The 19,649-nt window shown below is 38.1% G+C and overlaps 1 protein-coding gene across 1 annotated transcript in view; it reads left to right on the forward strand.

The window, feature by feature from the left end:
• The window catches only part of cdk17 (cyclin dependent kinase 17), a 54,463-nt gene that overhangs the window by 24,310 nt on the left and 10,504 nt on the right, over positions 1–19,649 (forward strand). Inside the window, exons 2-5 of the mRNA XM_056245243.1 lie at positions 2,504–2,652; positions 11,038–11,202; positions 16,933–17,066; positions 19,183–19,308. Coding sequence (XP_056101218.1) covers positions 2,526–2,652; positions 11,038–11,202; positions 16,933–17,066; positions 19,183–19,308 — 552 coding nt within the window. The 5' untranslated portion in view covers positions 2,504–2,525. The remainder of the gene's footprint in view (positions 1–2,503; positions 2,653–11,037; positions 11,203–16,932; positions 17,067–19,182; positions 19,309–19,649) is intronic.

The following is a 19,649-nucleotide window of genomic DNA, read 5'->3' on the forward strand; positions in this document are numbered from 1 at the left end:
TCACTTGAATTACATCCCTTAAAAGATGACCGGTCATCATTGCCTTTCTGCATCAAAGCATGAGAGCAATTGCGTTTTTGTGCAATTGAGTGCAAAATATGTTGATGATAAAATGATCATGGCTGAAGAATACAGCAAAAACTTTGTCTGCTCTGGACTCTCGGTATCATTGCAATGAACTTTTATTAGGTTTTTTTACACATATGTAAGTAAGATGATTTAAGCTTTTTCAGTCTGCGCGAGTAACTTTTGGAAAATGCTAGTTTGGACAAAGTGTTTTGAAATGAAAATGCAGTTTTCAGATGTATCCACTATCCAGATGAATGTAGACGCAGCCAAAGCCTGACATTGCATGATGGGGAATCACTTCTGCATGTCTTTAATGAACAGGATGGTGATTTTTGCAGAGTGTTAAAGTGTCTGTATGTGTGTGTTCAGGCTGGTTGTGCCCTGTCCTAGCAGGTCTGGCACAGGAATGCCAACTGTTCAAACACAAGCCCATGAAAACACACGCTTGTGGCCTCTGGGTGTGACTGGACCCTGCTGCCCTACGTAGCAGAATGAGATACCAGCTGTTTGAGAAGATGTGCTCTGTCAGCGTGGACATTATACTGTCTGTCGGTTCTATATTGGCCTGTACCAGTCGTCTAATCCCTCATATGGGGGCTCGGTCACCCCCCCCTTCCTTTAGTCTGTGTCAGATGGACAGATGGTGTGTCTGCGTGATTGTATTCGAGAGGGACCAATCACAGATGCTCTGACCGGCCGTTTCCTGTAGTGTGATCTTTGCATGCACATTTCCCACTTTGCAGCGTCCTGAAATCAGACACCACATGAGAAAAGCCATCTCACTATAACCTGATAGTCTTTTGTGCGTCTGTTTATGAATACAGTGACCCGGCTCTTCATAGGGGCCGAATGTTATCAGTATGTGCTGTACTTTTGGTAGACTAGGAGAACCTTGGAGGTTTCATTTGTACCTCGCTTTGTGAACGCAACAAACCTTCAAGTCCTGTGTGAATTTGGGTGCGTGTAGTCTGACGGTGGCAATACAATAGACAGAAAGAGTCCCGCTGCCTCCCATAGCAAGGTGTTTCCTGCCTAAAACGGTGCAAAGTCAGCATGTATTGAGAGAAATACACAAGCACACACACATTAAAGGTGTAGCCTTTAGAGAACCCAAGCATGAGTGATCGTATGTTTAAGGGGTGTTATTTTGCACACTTTAATCTTGTTTAAATCACCATTATGCATGCCCTTGAGTAGTTTATTGCTATTATAAAATGGCAACACCAATATTAGACTAAGATAACAATGTATGTTTAATAATTATTAAGGATGACAGATTAATTTATTTTTTAAATGCATTTATTAATTTAAAATATATTTTAAATAAATTTATATTTCTATTTATTTGTTATTCATACATGTGGTGTTTATTTCAATTTATTTTTTAAATAAATTAAATATTGGATGTTTATTTTTGCATAATTTTTCCAATTTTTACATTCAGACTACCTTTGGCTCATTCAATCAGAACTATCTTTTTATTTTTTTTATTGCATGTCTCATTGCTGTTATTTATTTTAAGAAAATGCATTGGTGTAAAGGGAATTATGGCGCATGTGGGAGTGTGTGTTTTAATAATGCACAACCATGTGTTGAAGTGCCTATAAAAACAAAATACAGTCTCATGAATATTTGATTAAAAGGATTTCAATTATTAATGAGGCTTTTTTTTTTCATTTATTCTTGGCACATGTAAGTCAAAGTCCTGCTGTTTACATCAAAAACTATCCCACTGGAACTTACAAATATTCACAACAAAACGAGGCCTCCACATTGATCTTTATTCTTAGGACTCCATGAAATGGTTTGACAACCATTTTTTCCCCAACAGGAAGTTATTGAAGGGCTCTGAAAAATAGCCAGTATGTCAAAGCTTGGTAAAAATGCAATAAAGACTTTAATTCCAGAAATGGTTGGTAAAGTAAATGGGAATGTACAAGTATTACTGCCGAAGATGCACTGGCAAGCTGTTATTTGCTTTTGCTACTAGCCAGAAACCATTATTAGGGGGATGGGATGTTCTCTTTTTAGTGAACATTTTATTGGAGTACACTTGTGCGTACTAGATGAGTCATCACTATTTTGGTCTGTTTTCCTGGAAGAGAAGTACAGTAAATTTTAATTGGCATGCACTTAAAGTTGCAGAACAGCAATTTTGATTTAAATTGTCATCTCCATGAACTAGCCTAAACTCTAACAGCTAAAACAAATGCAAAGTATTCAAAAACTTTGTCGAAGTGAAAAGCATGATTTACTCCCTCTATGTAACGCATATTCTTCTTTTTAGGCTGCGCTTAAGCCACAATGCCACTGAACTTAATAATAGTAAAAAAAAAGTAAATTTTTAATGAAAAGAAGTCTGAACGCTGCATAACCCGCAGGTATTCGCAGGCCGATGATGATTAACACGGTGTGTGTGTGTGTGTTCCCACAGGCCCCCCCTGCCACAGAGGCCCATGGAGAGGATGAAGAGGTTTAAGAGACGTTTGTCACTCACTCTGCGTGGAAGCCAGACGATCGATGAGTCTCTCTCGGAGCTGGCGGAACAGATGACCATCGAGGAGAACAGCAGCAAGGACAGCGGTGAGTGTGTGCGCTGAATACCTTTCATATTGTTTGCTGTGTCTACAGTATATTGTATGTGCAGGGTCACTGTTAGTAGTCCAGATTAGAGACTGATTTATTAGTATTTTGATTAGCTTGTGGAATAAGATCTCTGGAAACCTGGAAAAGATCCACGGGAGCGGAAAAAAGGGCCTCCTGTGTTAAGAATCAGGACGCAGGGGCTCTATAAACTGATTATCAGATTTTGTAGCTAAACTATTTTAGTAAAGGTCATTTTCTGAGGTAACGTACCCTTTTGTCAAATACTGCAGCGTAGAAAACCTTTGCTGCACTCATTTTGCATCCATTTAACATTTTTTCCACATTGTCATCTTTCAGAATTGCTTCCCTTATATATTGCTTTGTCAACATATATCGCTACACTAATATTTGAAGACCACAAATATTCTGCATTTTTGTAGCAATGTGAAGACGGCTGCATGTTTACTTTGGCCTGACCTCTGATATTTTCACTTGGGTAGTGACTGGTCCCCTGTATTTCTTTCTAAAAAGTTATAGGAATAAATCTGGGGCATTTAATTGAATCTCTTAAAATAACTTGGTGTGTGTAGTTTCATGACTACTCCTGGTTCAATACAAGCCAAGTCATTCTGGAGTGTAAAACACAAATGTCATGCTTTTGTTTTTGTGAACTCTTATTACTTCTCTATTCCCTTTGGATACTGTATTCTCCCTTTAAAAAAAAAAAAAATTATATTAGGGGAAGTCAAGTTCAACTCAATCAACAGCATTTTTTGCTTAATGATTATTAACACAAAAATGAATTCTAATTTGTTCCTAGTTTTATTTATTTTTTAAAAGGCCTACATTGGTACTTACAATGGAAGTGAACGGGGACAATTTTTGGAGGATACAACTATTTATTTGTCCATATTTATTTGAGCTGTAATGCTGTTTGTCATTTGTACAGTTTTTTTTTTTTTTGTTTACAGTCGTTTTAGGGCTTTAGGCATTACATTGTCAACAAAGTTGTAACATTTTAACTTTACACAGAAAAAGATTTTTGTTCCCCCTTTAAAATCGCCTTAGCACACATATTGTTTGTCTGAGTATTTTATTGTTTTCGGATTGTCCCGTTTACTTCCAATGTAAGTGTCTTCAAAAAAAGAGAAGTGACAGATTTAACATTATGCCACAAATGCTGAGCTTAACTTGTTTAACTTGTTGAATTTGATTTCAAATGAGTAGTTTCTCTTTTGTTCACAGTATTTACACCCAGGGTATTTTATTTTCTCTGGGTCACCTGTTTTGACCACGTTAGCACGGGTTAGTTACCCTGACACAGCCATTACAAGCTGACTTGAAAAGCTGTCAAGCTGTCATTCTGTCATCCTGATCTGTCATAACTGAAGTCTTTGCCATTTTTGTGACCATAAACAGGACTGATGTGAGAAAGCTCTGCTGTCATTCTTCCAGTCAGCCTGAATGCCTAAAGCAATGCAATTTCAGTTGAATGGAAAAGAACCAAGCAAAACACTCCCTGTCCTCTTCCTCAAAGTGCTTTTTATTCTCCTCGCTTCTTGTATGTCAGCTAGCTAGTAATTACGTAACAGCAATGACACCCCTGTGAGGAGAATGAGAGGAAGGGAGCATGTGACAGCCTGTGAGAGATGGGCTAAATTAGCTCTGTTGCCTTTAGGCAAACCTGAAGGATGGACTAGAATCACACAGACTGTTTCAGACCGTACAGTCTGTAAACTGGAAGTCAGTGTGGTGTGAGTTCCAGTGCGTTCCTGCATACCTTCTGTCCCCAGAGCACCCCTGGCCCGTGATGCATGCTCGACTGAGGGAAAACAGTAACCACACTTATCAAAAGCACAAATTCAGCTACCAAGTTTTTTTTGGCCAAGACAGGATAGATGTTCCACATCCTTATCGGAGCACCTATTCTGGGAGGGTTTTAAAGTGCCCCTATTATGCTATTTTAAAGGCTCCTAATTTTGTTTCGGAGGTCTCCTCAGGTGTACATGCGTCCAAGGTTAGCCACCAATTCACCAAAACATAAGTTACGAAGTGCCGTGTGAATGTGTAGTCAAAACCCTTCCTAGACAGCATTTTTAGGTGGATCAATTCAGAACTAAGGACATCACAATTATGCTGTGTTATCACATCTCATTTTAACCGAAATATAAGGTAGCATTGCATGCTCTTCTCAACTATAGGCAGTCCCTGAATGCTTTAAGGGTTTAACTCAAGTTACTTTTTTCCATCCAAGTGCTGTTTTTTTTGTTCATGAAAATTTGCATTGCAGCATATTTACCATAAATTAAATCAAAACTGTGAGCATTAGCTGATTTTTCTGTGCTTCATCTGAGAAACCTATTTGTGCATGCTAGCGTGCACATTTCTATTTAGTCACTTATAAATTTTTTTCTTCTTTTTTTTGCTGCCTCAGAAGCTAGCTGTGTAGTCATCGAGACAACTTAATAGGATTGGCACTGAGCCTGTGTGTAAATCTTTGAATTAACAGTAACATTTATGGTGTCCGCAGTGGCCTGACAGCAGTAACAACATCCTCCCTCAATCGTGCCCTTAACACTAGAACTCCCAAGGCAGTCATTTTGACTGTTTTAAAATTTTGCAATGTAATAACTTTGTTGAAATAAAACCCATGTAATAGGACCCTGACTTTTCCTAAATGTGTCTATATTTTATTCTATCATTGTTATTTTATTAAAATTACAAGACACAAAAGAGTTTTGAGTATTTCTACCTTGAATGGCCATAATAGTCATACGGACCGTATGCATTACAGACCGTGTGTCGGTTGCTCCTTTTTCCCGCTCTTGAAGATGCAACACCGTTGACTAGCAACAATTTCTCTTGTTGTTTGTTTAGTCTATTGCAAAGCTGAAATCTAGCTTCGAGCTAAAACCAAATTGAAATATTGAAAAGAGAATATCAGAACAATGTCAGCAAGAAGAATGACTGCCACAGAGGCTTTAGCCATGATCCAGAGCCTTGATGAGGCTGAGTGGTTGTTGGTTAACTAATACATTTTTACATACGTCATAATTAAAATGTAGTGTTCTGATGTTTATTATTACCTATCCTAACATTACAGATCCATTTATTCTTAGATTTGATATAGCTTATTGAAATTATATGCAAATAATGTATGAGCATTATAGTAGTTATAGAATTCCGGGAGTCCTAGTGTCAAACCATCACAACACAATCCTCAGGTTAACACTAACATTCAGAGAATGTGTTTGTTTTTTTCTTCTTCCTGATTGTTGCACTCTTTCACCTGTACACTTGCACTGATATGTGCACAACGGTCTAGATATGCCCACTCAGCTATGCATACATGCTTTCACAGTGTGGCTGTTTTTAGGTCTGTGTGTTGAATGTGGGGAATGGCAGTGTTGTTGACCCAGCCGGGTTTTTTTTTTAGTCAGACTGATGAATGTTTTATGAAGACCCATTACGTAAGGATCTTATGCCACTCTCTTCTCTTTCCTTTAATCCGCACATTAGATAGGGTATCTAACTTCTGCCGCTGCGCAGGCTAAATCCTCTTTCACTGCAGCCCATCTGGATTAACGTTCAGAGGAATATTATGCACTGTGATGGGTATTAGATGTCAGCTGATGTCCGTTTTATTTAATTATCAGTATTTTATGTGAATAACAACCTTTTAATTAAAAATAACTCCTGTTATAGAGTTGTTGTTTTTTTCATTAGGTGTGTTAGGACACCTGAAAGAATAATTTAATTTAAAGATTTAAAAGTTCTGTGTTAATTATACATTAAATGAGCCATGTGATTTATAGTCTCACTTTAGCCTCAGGAAAGATATGCATGCAATATGGAAATGAGAGTAGACTAATTGAGATTTTGTCTCATTAACATTGAAGACTGTACTTTTTAATATGGAATTGTAGATTCAGTCAGCAACAGAATTTATATATATATGTATGTGTGTGTGTGTATATATATGTGTGTGTGTGTGTGTGTGTGTGTGCAAATACATATTTTTTATTTTTATTAATTATACTAAATTTATGTCAAATAACATAAACATATCTAACATATCTAACATATCTAACATTAATTATCAGCTACTGGTCTGTTTGTCCTTACACATTGTATTGTTTGTTAATTTTAATAATGATCAAGACTATAGTATTAGTCTTTTGCCCACGGGAGAGACATAAATACTACATGAAAAAGGGGATACATGGTTGTTGTTTCTTTGTAATGCTTCCTCAATTTTCAGACAGTCTTTGTTTTGTTTTTTTATGTTTGTGGTCTGGTCCAGAACAGGACAGTCATCTGCACCATCTGCCTGGCTAATAGTCATGCGTGTGGTTTTGTGTTTATTTGGGCTCCTCCACATTTCAAACTCTCTCTGAAGATATCCTTTGTCTCAATAATGAAGAAATAGAGTGAATTTATGTGTGCCTGTGATCGTTTTGGCACCAGGAATGGATGTTTCGGGCGCTGCACAAAGAGCCCCTCACCGGAGACTGTCGGCACAGCAACCGTAGACCCAACCTTGCTTTGGGCCCAAGAGCTTCTGCTGACATGAAGTATTTTCCCCAGGAGTGCTGTTGCTTAGCAACAAGACAGGATAGACGTAGAGTTTACATTTAATGTACTTGTGCCATGCATGTGAAAAAATGATCATGCTATTTTTTCAGTATTGGGTGTTCACGTCTGTCCAAATTCCACTATTTTGTCTTAACTCCACACACCCACTGATGCTGTTGGTGGGACGTTCCTTCATCTGACAGCATGAAATATTGTCACGGCCCGACCTGTGGAGCGTTACCATGGCGTTGGCCGTGGAACATTCCAGAGTTTCCATGATGCTTGTATGGAAATACGGTCCCTGTGTGCAGCTGGTCTGTGAGTGGAACTTTACACACATGGGCTCGGATGGTTCAGACCTGCGCCACACTGAGCTGGGCTGTTTGAGGTGTGTGTGTGTGTGTGTGTGTGTGAGCCTGGTGTTTTGTTGGATTCCCCTTAGTAAGCAGATTGAAAGGCCTGTTGTAATCAGAGACACAGCTGTGGTGTGGGAAGATATGAGAGAGAGGGCGACCACAGCGAAAAAGAGAACGCTCTCTGAATAAATGAGGATACGCCATCAGCATTTCATGTGCAGGCATCCAAACACAGTCTGAAAACAACACTGTTTAAAGTCGACATGAAATCATAATTGATCCTATTGATCTGCTTGGGAACTATTTATCATTACATGTTATTGCAAAGAAAAAAAGATTGCCTTTGTAATCTTTCATCACAATGTAATAACTTGCTCTGCCTATAAATGTCTTTCCATTTATGCTGACATCATCAAACCCTCCCTTTCCCCTCCAAACTTTATAAAGAGACCAGTTTTCACAATTCAGTCAAATTACAGAGGATAAAATCTAGCCTATTTTTTAAAGTTTTGTATTTCACTTTACTTTACTTCTCTTCACACTTCACTTCTTCACTTGACACACTTCACTTTTCACTCAACCTTTCACTTACTCTTCACTTTTCACTCACGCTTCACTCACGCTTCACTTTTCACTTCACTTTTCACTTCACGCTTCACCTTTCAGTCAACGCTTCACTTTTCACTTCACTTTTCACTCAACGCTTCACTCACGCTTCACTTTTCACTTCACTTTTCACTCACGCTTCACTTTTCACTTCACTTTTCACTTCACGCTTCACCTTTCAGTCAACGCTTCACTTTTCACTTCACTTTTCACTCAACGCTTCACTCACGCTTCACTTTTCACTTCACTTTTCACTCACGCTTCACTTTTCACTTCACTTTTCACTTCACGCTTCACCTTTCAGTCAACGCTTCACTTTTCACTTCACTTTTCACTTCACTTTTCACTCACGCTTCACTCACGCTTCACTCACGCTTCACTTTTCACTTCACTTTTCACTTCACGCTTCACCTTTCAGTCAACGCTTCACTTTTCACTTCACTTTTCACTTCACGCTTCACTCTTCACTTCACTTTTCACTTCAAGCTTCACTTTTCACTTCACACTTCACTTCACGCGTCATTTTTCACTTCACACTTCACTTTTCTCTCAACCTTTCACTTCAAGCTTCACTTCACACTTCACTTTTCTCTCAACCTTTCACTTCAAGCTTCACTTTTCGCTTCAAGCTTCACTTTTCGCTTCACTTTTCACTTCACGCTTCACTTTTCACTTCACTTTTCACTTCACTTTTCACTTCAAGCTTCACTTTTCACTTCACACTTCACTTTTCACTTCACTTCACACTTCACGCTTCACTTTTCACTTCACACTTCACTTTTCACTTCACACTTCACTTTTCGCTTCTCTTTTCACTTCACTTTTTTACTTCACGCTTCACTTTTCACTTCACACTTCACTTTTCGCTTCACTTTTCACTTCACTTTTTTACTTCACGCTTCACTTTTCACTTCACACTTCACTTTTCGCTTCACTTTTCACTTCACTTTTTTACTTCACGCTTCACCTTTCACTTCACACTTCACTTTTCGCTTCACTTTTCACTTCACTTTTTTACTTCACGCTTCACTTAACGCTTCACTTTTCACTCTTCACTCAACCTTTCACTTCACGCTTCACTTTTCACTTCACGCTTCACTTTTCACTCAACCTTTCACTTCACGCTTCACTTTTTTCTCAACTTTTCACCTCACGCTTCACTTTTCGCTCCACCTTTGACTTTAAACTTTACTTTACACTTCACTTCATTCCACCTTTTACTTCACTCCATCTTTCACTTCACTTTTCACTCCACCTTTCACGTCACGCTTCACTTTTCACTCCACACTTTACACTTCACTTTTTACACTTCACTTTTAAATTCACTTTCCACTTGACAATTCAATTTTCACTTTACTATTCACTTCACACTTCACTTCAATCATGTTAGAAGTAAAATGGGTTCATTTAGTCTTAATTTGAATATTTGATTTACACTATCCTACGCTGAACAAAACTTCATGTCCAATTTTTAAACGCCTAATTAATTCAAATATTAATTTTTAATTCATAAAATAGTTTTTATATAAAAAAACATTTTTTTATATCGGGTCTTTATTTAAATTTGATGTTCATAAATCTATTAATCAAATTGAACCCAGAATTGTTATACAATTTAATTGATCCCTTTACTTTACATGTACTTTTCTCTATATCATACTGTAAGGCTTTATAAAAAAAATTACTAAAATAAACCTAAAATAGCAGCACTAATGTTTGCTAAGTTGTGAATGTTTTTAACTAATCAATTAAATCAATATTCAATATTTTCTTCATAATAAACTAACTTTGGGACACAATAAAAAAGACATTTATTTTAGGGAACCCATTAGTACCTCAATCCAGAATTCAGGATCTTAATGCTTAATATGATCCAGGGGTCAAATTTGAACTAGGCGGGTGCAGTTTCTTAGGACGTTGGGTGGGTTAATATAAGAGACATTTTTGCTTGGGTTGTTTGGAGACACAGAGCCTCGCTATTTGTGTGTTTGAATGTCTGAGCATGCTGGGGAAGAATGACTTTTAGATTACGATGTCCCAGAGAGCAGCACTTTATCTCCTTATGTAATGCAATACCAATGCATTACTCTGTGTTTATATATATATATATATATATATATATGTATATGTATATGTGTGTGTGTGTTGTTGTTGTGTGTGCAAGCTCAAGGAGGGGTTGGTTGACTGGACAGGTGGTGTGAGCAGAGACAGGTGGGAGGTGGACAGGTGGGGTCGGAGTACACACACACACACACTCTCTCTCTCACATATGTGTGATGGTCATATAACCTCTACAGACATTGATTAAAGTTAATATATGCAGTGCATTTTTTTAATCTAAAATTCACATGGGTGTCACTGTCAAGTGTCAAATAGTTGGTTTATAATGGTAGCGATGCTTCTATTGGTTGATATGTTGCCATTTTGATTATCTTTTATACTTGTGTCGATTGTCAGAATATGTTTGATTGATGCTTTTTCATGCCTTGTGTTGATTGGCTCAAATGACTCCAGCTGCTTTCCTGTTGGTTTAGACATTGCCATAGCAACACCTTTGCAATGATTGGCTTGTCTTTCCATTAAAAGTGAAAAGCACAGCAGGTGTTGCCTTCCCAGCATCACTCAGCTTGATGGGAAGTGAAAGATATAGGTGAATGTCAAGACATCACCAGTTTCTAGATAGTTGCTGCCGGTTTCCCTTTATTGCTGTAGCTTCCCTTTGACCTCAGTGTAACCTCAGGTAGTGAAGTATTAATTTTAATGAAGTATTCACCGCCTCACACTATATAAATCTATTCATGCAATTATACTGATGCTGTGTTTGTGTCTCTTGTTGTTATTTCAGAGCCCATCGTGAGGAATGGCCGGCCGCCCTCCTCCCACAGCATGCACTCGTTTTTGCACCAGTACACGGGCTCCTTTAAGAAGCCTCCTCTGCGCCGACCGCACAGTGTCATCGGGGGAAGTCTGGGGTCCTTCATGGCCATGCCTCGAAACGGCAGCCGCCTCGGTGAGTGACCACACACACGTACAGGCTGATTGGAAGAGTCGCCATTTAAAGACATATTCAGCATAAAGTATTCAGCATTTTAAAATGTTTTTTAACAATTAAAACATAAGTGTTTATATACACTCACCGGCCACTTTATTAGGTACACCTGTCCAACTGCTCGTTAACACTTAATTTCTAAGCAGCCAATCACATGGCGGCAACTCAGTGCATTTAGGCATGTAGACATGGTCAAGACAATCTCCTGCAGTTCAAACCGAGCATCAGTATGGGGAAGAAAGTTGATTTGAGTGACTTTGAACGTGGCATGATTGTTGGTGCCAGAAGGGCTGGTCTGAGTATTTCAGAAACTGCTAATCTACTGGGATTTTCACGCACAACCATCTCTAGGGTTTACAGAGAATGGTCCGAAAAAGAAAAAACATCCAGTGAGCGGCAGTTCTGTGGGCGGAAATGCCTTGTTGATGCCAGAGGTCAGAGGAGAATGGCCAGACTGGTTCGAGCTGATAGAAGGGCAACAGTGACTGAAATAACCACTCGTTACAACCGAGGTATGCAGCAAAGCATTTGTGAAGCCACAACACACACAACCTTGAGGCGGATGGGCTACAACAGCAGAAGACTCCACCGGGTACCACTCATCTCCACTACAAATAGGAAAAAGAGGCTACAATTTGCAAGAGCTCACCAAAATTGAACAGTTGAAGACTGGAAAAATGTTGCCTGGTCTGATGAGTCTCGATTTCTGTTGAGACATTCAGATGTTAGAGTCAGAATTTGGCGTAAACAGAATGAGAACATGGAACCATCATGCCTTGTTACCACTGTGCAGGCTGGTGGTGGTGGTGTAATGGTGTGGGGGATGTTTTCCTGGCACACTTTAGGCCCCTTAGTGCCAATTGGGCATCGTTTAAATGCCACGGCCTACCTGACCATTGTTTCTGACCATGTCCATCCCTTTATGGCCACCATGTACCCATCCTCTGATGGCTACTTCCACCATGTCACAAAGCTCTAATCATTTCAAATTGGTTTCTTGAACATGACAATGAGTTCACTGTACTAAAATGGCCTCCACCGTCACCAGATCTCAACCCAATAGAGCATTTTTGGGATGTGGTGGAACGGGAGATTCGCATCATGGATGTGCAGCCGACAAATCTGCGGCAACTGTGTGATGCCATCATGTCAATATGGACCAAACTCCCTGAGGAATGCTTCCAGCACCTTGTTGAATCTATGCCACGAAGAATTGAGGCAGTTCTGAAGGCAAAAGGGGGTCCAACCCGTTACTAGCATGGGGTACCTAATAAAGTGGCCGGTGAGTGTATGTATATATTACACACACACACACACACACACACACACACTATAAATTATGTATATATTATAAATTGTGTTTTTGGTAACTTTTAACAGATTTTATTTATTTTTTATGTAATTTAATGTCTTATTTTTAAAAGTTGTTACAAAATTTTAATGTTATCTTTGTTTTATATTTATTATATTATTTAGTTATAATTTTATTCTAAACTTTTTTTAAGTTCATTATTAAAATAATGATTATTATGATTATTACTTCAACTATTTAATAATAATAATAATTAATATTTATTTTAATAAAATACAATTTTATATTTTTAATATAACAGTTACTTTTAACAATTTTTAAAATAATTTGATTAAAATTGAATTTCCTTAGTTATTTATTCATTTACAATTCATGGCAAACAAATTAATTTATATTAAACATACATTTTAATATAATTGTCGGCCTGATGAAGTGCTGTATAGCAACTACAAGTATTAATGATTCACATATTTACCTCAAACTTATAAGTATGTTAATGATGTTGTGGATGTGAAACATGGTGTGGATGAAGCATACGTGGCCCTTGTGAGTGACTCGTACTCACCTTCAACCAATCCCAAATATGCCACCCACTTTCAGTTTAATGGTTACTTCTGTTTGACTGCCAGCAAGCATGTCTTCTCTCTGAAAGTGTGTAATAGACAACACACATTATATTAATGATCTGCCATGTAAAAAATTCATGTCTGCAGAATCTTGGTGTGAGATGAATATGGGTCGATCAACCTTTTCTCCCTGTTGTCATGGGAGCAGTCATATCTCACCCTGGTGTGCATGTGTGCAACTGCACGAGTGGGTGTTCACACGTTCACACACACAGAACACGCTCACACTGGCAGGAAGTGAGTCAGAGGAAGGTTAGTGGGAGGCGACCGTGCAAGAAGTGTGTGTCACAGTTGAGCAGTTCCGTCCGGGCTGCTCTCCGAGTGAGTGTGTGTTCATGCATGGTGCTTCCCATACGTGAGGTTATTATTTACCAGCATCTTAGACACAAGTCCAGACGTGTCCGTTCCCGCATTCTCATCCACCAACAGCGATGTCAGAGAGCAATCGCTTGTTTATTTGGCACAGATTGTGGAATTTGTAAGCTGTCATGTAAATGTGTTTGATAGATGATCAGCTTGCATTCCCTTGAATAGGATGCATTCCAGTTTGGAGTGATGTCAGGCAGCCCAAGACAGTCTGGAGTTTATTAGAGTTTGACCCACTTTCGTTCTTGCAAGATTTTTCCGTGCCACACTTTTTGAAAAAAAAAGAAAAAAGTAGATCACTGCGCTTTCTAGACTTTCACGGCATCAGTTAAAAGACGGCGGGAGGAAAGCGGAAGACTGAGCGCTAGGGTGCGACTGACTGATGATATGCCTAAAAATTACTAGTGAGGTTGTCTCGGGCTTGACGGAATGAAAGAGCACAGCGCTTGTGATGTTGAGAGGACGAGGTAGAAAGAGATGAAAGACAGGAAAGGGAGAGTGAACGGAGGGAAGTGGGGTGATCTGCCAGAGCAACTCGTTACCTGCGGTATGTCAGATTACAAAAAAATAGGACACGTTACCTGCAACTACACACACACACACACACACACACACACAAATTGAGAACAAGCGGCCAGGAATTAAGGATCCCATACAACATGTACATGCAGTCTTCTAGTACATGGAGAAGGGGCGGACTAAAAGTGTATTTAATGAATACATTAACTAATGTTTAATGTTAACAAATGAGACCTTGTTGTAAAGTTAACACAATTTTTTTTTTTGCGTTGACATTATTTGAATTAATATAATTCCCCCAATATTTATTTATTTTATTGTTTCATTTTATTTTTTGAATAAATTAAATTTAGTGTAGTAAATATTACTTTGGCATATACTAACATTTGTTTTTAATTGATCACTTTTGATCAGACTGCAATAATGAGAATTAATGGGGATAATGTGCTCAATTGTCATTGCTTAATGCTTAATGCGAACTGCATCTATTTTGTATTATCCCTCTCGTCTGAAGATATCAAGAGCAGAGAGACAGCAGACAGCTGTGTGTGATAATGGATGGCCCTCAGGTTAGGTACTTTTTACTGCCAGGGCCAGATAAAAGAGCGGGCCGATATGTCACCCTTGGGGGACGCCGTCTTATGAGGTGAGGGCGGAGGGGGCCGTGAGCCAGCAAACAGCCTGCCATAAAACTACACAGCACGACCGCACCTTTACACTCTTTTTCTAGTTTCCAGCTCTCTTTTATGCGGGAATATAATCTCTTTTCTTCCGGAACAGCTTTTATTTTCCATTGCTTTTAGTCCGCCCCTTTTCCAAGTACTATAAAGACTGCATGTACATGTTGTATGGGATTCTTAATTCCTGGCCGCTTGTTCTCAATTAGTGTGTGTTTTTGTTTTTTTTAAACCCCGATTACATCATGATTTGGCCCATAGGCCATCTCAGATAAGCTGGATCATACTTTTATGTAATAGAGAAGAGTGGAGGACATAGTTCATACTCACTCACTGCATAAACAAAAAGCACATCATGGAACAGCACATCTCTTCACAGGTTTCTGTATAATCCATGTCTTTCTCTGGAATAAGGCCATAGGTAAATGTGAATAGAGCATGTGTGTTCATGTCATGTTTGACTCGTTTTCATGAATATGAAGAACTGCAGGAGAGTTATTGACAGACGTGCAGCCTAATGTGCTGTGTATGTGTGTACTCCTCCGCTTTATACAGGTGTGTGTGTGTTTAAAGGGAAAGAGGATGAATAAGGTCTTTCACTGAAATAGAGGAATCACATGTTGCTTTTCCAACCCACACACACACATTATTTGATTCCCGAATTACTATATAATATTCTACATAGTATGCAAGATTAGTGTGTCCCAAATCACATTATGCTAAAAATAGTACTATGCCAAATGTATTTTTTTGAGCTGATTAGTAATCTTCTTAGTAACACATCTCTTATAGTTAATAATGTAATAGTAATGCCTTTAAAGTGTGTCTGGGGCCTAAAGTCAGTCATCAGCAACGGTTCCCTTTTCAAGAGGGCTGTTTTGTGTCAAAGGGGCTACAAATAAATAAAAATAATTCAAAAGTTTCAGTGTTTCACTCATTTGGATTAAGAAACCAATTGGTAAATGCTCTTTTAATAACTTACTATTTTTAAAAGGAATAATTAATTGAATTTTATATATTTTTTCGCATTTAAAGGCACAAAATGGTAAGTTTTGCCGCTGGATTTCGTTCATTCAAAACAATAACAAATACGTAGCTTGATGACGCTGTGAATGAGCGTGGAATCATGGGAGGTGTCGTCTTTACCTCCACAGCCGATGGAAAGCAATCTGATGGGACTCAGGCAGAAATCATGTTCATGTGTGAGCTAATGTATTAAAGTTTATTAACGTTACTGTAGTATGAAGCAGGACGGGGCCGAGAGCCCAGGACATTTTACATTGCTGTTTTTATTATGCGTATATATGCCGGAGTCGGCCGCCGGATAAAATAGCTGAATTCTCTGGATTTAAACATTGTTGTAAACATTTGGGATAATGTAAGTACACAAGTCAACAAAACATAACATTGTTCTAGTGGTTTTTGGCTATTTTTTATTTAAAAATCGTACATATTGTGTCTTTACCTCAATTTTCAAACTTGAATGAAACCATTTTAAGTATTAAAAATATCCGTTTATGTCCAATTTAAATATCCATTTAATTATTTACTTTACAATAAGGTCTCATTTTTTAACATTAGTTAATGTATGAACTAACAACACTTATTCATCTGTTAATGTTAGTTAATAGAAATCCAGTTGTTCGTTGTTTGTTCATGTTAGTTAATAGTGCACTGACTAATGTTAACAAATACATCTTTTGATTTAAAAAATGAATTACTAAATGTCGAAATTAACATGAACTAAGTTTAATAAATGCTTTAGAAGTATTTCTCATTCGTAGTTCGTTAACTAATGTTAAATAATAAAACCTAAAAATAAAAAAAACTATAAAACAGTTATTATATTGTTGATGTCTGATTTTTATAATATATACCGCTGTGTATATATATATATATATATATATATATATATTTTATATATTTTATATATCATATTTTAATGACACTCCACACACTTAGTGGTCTGTGGTATTACAACATAATCAAACGCATTCTTTTATTGCATAGTACTGTTAGTACTTAAGGAACTATTGTAACTATTGGGATTCAGCCATACATGTATATGCTAATAAAACCTCCCATAAACCATAACTCTATAACTTTCCCATAACTCCGTTAGAGCAGCAGCAGATCTCGCACACATCTATCACACGTTTTCATTTTCTAACCTCCTCTTCCTCTCTCCCAGACATTGTTCATGAGAATCTGAAGATGGGTTCGGATGGAGAGAGCGATCAGGCCTCAGGGACGTCCTCGGACGAAGTGCAGTCGCCCACCGGCGTGTGTCTCCGCAACAGAAATCATCGGCGCATATCCATGGAGGTAAGACAGAACATTAATGAATCAGCAGCACAAACCTGCCTCACGCTCAGTTATTCACAGGACTCTGCGTGCGTTACCCTGAAAGTTTCAGACTGGGTGATGTGTCACTACTAAAAGCTTTATTTTTGGCTTTGGGTAGGTGGAGGGATTCCTCTGTAGTGCTTTTTTTTCTTTTTCTCGTTCCCTCTCTCATCCTTTTCTATTTTCTCCCACACCCTGTTAGTCGGCTTTTCTCCTCCTCTTCCTCCGCAATGATTCTTTAATGAGATGATCTAAAGAAATCTGGAGATTTTGCGGGCAGTTGCAGATGGTATGAGAGGAACTTCTGCAGTTTGAAAGCTCTCAGGTGTTAAACGTCAATTACCAACCTCAGTTTTGAAGATCTGAGATCTTAGCCGGTAAAACAAGTTGGTGTCTTAACCAGCCACAACAAGTAACAGGATACAGTCAGAATGGTTTGGTTTCTTTTTCTAGGCTAAAGCACTACATAGACACGCCCCCTGTACCAATCTCATTGGTCCAAAATCTCCTCATTACTATGCTGGCTGTGATTGATGCATCGTGTGGCATTTTCACTTTGTGAGGATAGAAGAAAATCACCTGAAACAGGCGTCATATTTGCTTAGGACGGTGTCAGACTGAATTTCAATCATATGCATCTGTGTCTGTCTGGTGATGTTTGAGCCGCTGTTTGATATTAAATACTGCCTTCCTCTGTTACCGCACACATGGATCTGAATGGAATGGATTCTGCCTCTTTTTTTCTCACTCCGTCTTTCCTTTCTTTATCATTCCCAGTCTCTGTTCTCTTCTCTGCAGTACAATGTTAAAAAGAGCGTTTGAAAACCACCGTTAGAGGATTTTGAAATAGAAAAACGTCTCTTTTCTATCATAATTAACCTGAATACATCAAGACATTCACGTCACACTCTTGCTACATATACAGCATTTAAAGCTTCTTATTCTGGGGTTTTAATTGCAAACCTCAGTCTGAACTAGTTATTTGACCATGTGTTCCTCACTGTCTCGGTCTCCGGGGTTATGTTGCCCCCTGCTGTATGAATTGGGTTACTGCGACTAAATGCACATTATTAGACAAATGTCAATAAATATGTAGATATTTTTTTTACAATGTTGTGTGTATATATACTGGTGAATCTCATGAAGAGGTGTTACAGGTACATAAAGAAAAGAAATTGCATAAAGAAAAGAGTCTACTATTATGGCTTATAAGATTTTCATGCATTTGAGCTCCTTTTATTCCCAAAAGGCTCATTAATGTAACATGGGAAAAAGATAATATACATATATAAAAATGATAATAAACATCAATAATATGCATTTAATATATACAAGTAATTTTAAAAATATAAATTGAAAGTATATAATGTCGTGATGGCATTTGTTATAGCCTACTGCCTTTGATTAAAATGACGGTATTACGTAATTAGTATTTATTTAATTCGTTACATACAATTTACTCTTATTACTATAGTAAATGCATGCAACATGCATGTAAGTAGTGTTACAAAGACTTATGCATACAAGTTTGTAACATTTTCTTTGTCATTAGCTCAAATTGTTTTATTTTGCATTGCAGTAATAAGAATTGAGGGGGAAATATTCATTATTTAAGATTAATGTTATTAAAAATAATGCAAAAATAATCCAGAATATTATGTTTCTTTTGATTTTGGGGTAAAATGATTCACCTCTTATTCAACCTGTACTAGTACACAAGTATTGGACTGATGTGCTGCCCAATAAGTTTTTCATGCTGCACGCTTCTATAAGTAGCCTGTGGGTGGAGAAAAGACATGTGAGAGAGATGTAAATGGAGGAGATTCAAAGCATGATGGAGGGTTATTTATGGAAGATGCTAATGCTTTGGTTTGAGAACGGCTGTAGGAAGTCACGCTATCTTATTTAAAACCACACACACACACACACACACACACACACACACACACAATGCTTTCAGACGAGATACACATACCAAATGAAAATTAGTCACCAAGCATCAATTTTTAATCTGATTTCTACTTTGATATGAACCCAGCTAATTTTGTCCCTTGTGACTGACTGTGTGTGTGTGTGTGTGTGTGTGATTTTTCAGGACCTGAATAAACGCTTGTCTTTGCCTGCTGATATCCGGATTCCTGACGGTTACCTGGAAAAGCTACAGTTGAGCAGTCCGCCGTTTGACCAACCCCTCAGCCGACGATCACGTAGAGCCTCGCTGGTAAGTGCGCGCATAAACCCTTAGGTCATCTTTATAATGGTTTAACAACATTAACACGTAATGTCTTATTTGCTCCCTACTAATCTCTAGTATGTTTTTGTGCTTCGTCTGAACCACATAAACATGCAAACCTCCTCATTTCATCTCAGAAGCAAATAAATCACCACATCTGAGGTTTCTCAAAATGACGTGAATCTCTCTGTGGAGCATATCAGGAGTAGAGCATGATGGGACATCTATCTAGCAACCACACTGCATAGAAACACATTAGTTTTCTCATTTGACATGAATGGTATGAGATCATGGTGTTCAAGATTAATAAACCGTATTGTTTCAAACAC

The sequence above is a fragment of the Rhinichthys klamathensis genome, unplaced genomic scaffold, assembly GCF_029890125.1.
Source record: "Rhinichthys klamathensis goyatoka isolate OS25496 unplaced genomic scaffold, OSU_Roscu_1.1 h1tg000029l_1, whole genome shotgun sequence".
In the NCBI taxonomy this organism is placed as follows: domain Eukaryota; kingdom Metazoa; phylum Chordata; class Actinopteri; order Cypriniformes; family Leuciscidae; genus Rhinichthys; species Rhinichthys klamathensis.